The 1021-nt window shown below is 45.4% G+C and overlaps 1 protein-coding gene across 1 annotated transcript; it reads left to right on the forward strand.

Moving 5' to 3' along the window:
- Positions 1–473: 473 nt before the first annotated feature.
- On the forward strand, positions 474–807 carry H310_13842 (hypothetical protein; the record flags this gene model as incomplete). Its single annotated transcript, XM_008881490.1, has 2 exons — positions 474–717; positions 767–807. 2 exons carry the CDS (start codon positions 474–476, stop codon positions 805–807), a joined length of 285 nt encoding a protein of 94 aa, XP_008879712.1.
- Positions 808–1021: the final 214 nt, after the last annotated feature.

A 1021-nucleotide genomic window follows, 5' to 3' on the forward strand; every position in this document is an offset into this window, starting at 1 on the left:
TACTTCTATAGCGGAAGAACTGAGAGGCATCGGGGACGGACTTCGGAATGCCGCCCTTGGCTGTGCTCAAACGGCAATTCATTCTTATCCGGATTTCCGGAAATAGACAGTCCCCATATTATAATAACTTACATTTTGTACTTTTATTCAGAAACAAGTCGACGAATTTGTTATTTGGGCCGAAGACATCATTTTCGGTCGTTTTGTCCAATAGAACTATGTTCAGAATTCCTTGATACATTATTGGGGCTTTGTTTCGTCAATTTTGACCAAAACAATTCAGTTTTTGGGGTCACCGTAAAGTCAAATGTCGGCACTAATATGGAACAGAGGTAGTATTAGACAAATTCTGCAAACGTGAAAATCCTTGTGAAGTTTTCCAGAAAAGTCTTCGTCGATAGTTCGCAATGAAAGGTGTTCTGCTACGAGACAAATTGCTATTCAATTTTCGCAATCGCCATGTGGACACCTCAATGGCAATGATGGCCGTGCTTGGCCTCGCACTTGGCCACGAGTCCACTGAACCAAGTGCTTTTGGCATTCCCAAGTATCGCTTTGACCTTTACGCCCAATCGGACAAAGAGTGCGAATACAACTTTCGATTTAAACGCGATGAAATCAAACTGATTGTACGCCAACTTGGCATTCCAAACCCGCTGCCAAACAAATACCGATACTACGCCACCGCCGAGGAAGCCCTGTGCAAACTCCTTAACCGTTTTGCCTGGCCGCATCGTCTTGGATCGATGGTTCTGCTGCTTGGAAGGAGTCGCGAGGCGATTTGCGCTATTGCAAATGAAGCCATGACCTATGTGTACACTGAATTTCACTCTCTGCTCAAATGGGACAATAAGCGTCTTAATGGCAACTGGATGCGCCAATGCGCTTCTGCAATCCACGAAAGGGGAGCTCCATTGGACACCTGTATTGGTTTCATTGACGGTACAGTGCGCGGAATTTGTCGTCCAGGAAATGGGCTACAATCAGTGGCGTACAACGGACACAAGATTCGTGATGATGT

The sequence above is a fragment of the Aphanomyces invadans genome, assembly GCF_000520115.1.
Source record: "Aphanomyces invadans strain NJM9701 unplaced genomic scaffold supercont1.56, whole genome shotgun sequence".
NCBI classification, from domain to species: Eukaryota; Oomycota; class Saprolegniomycetes; order Saprolegniales; family Verrucalvaceae; genus Aphanomyces; species Aphanomyces invadans.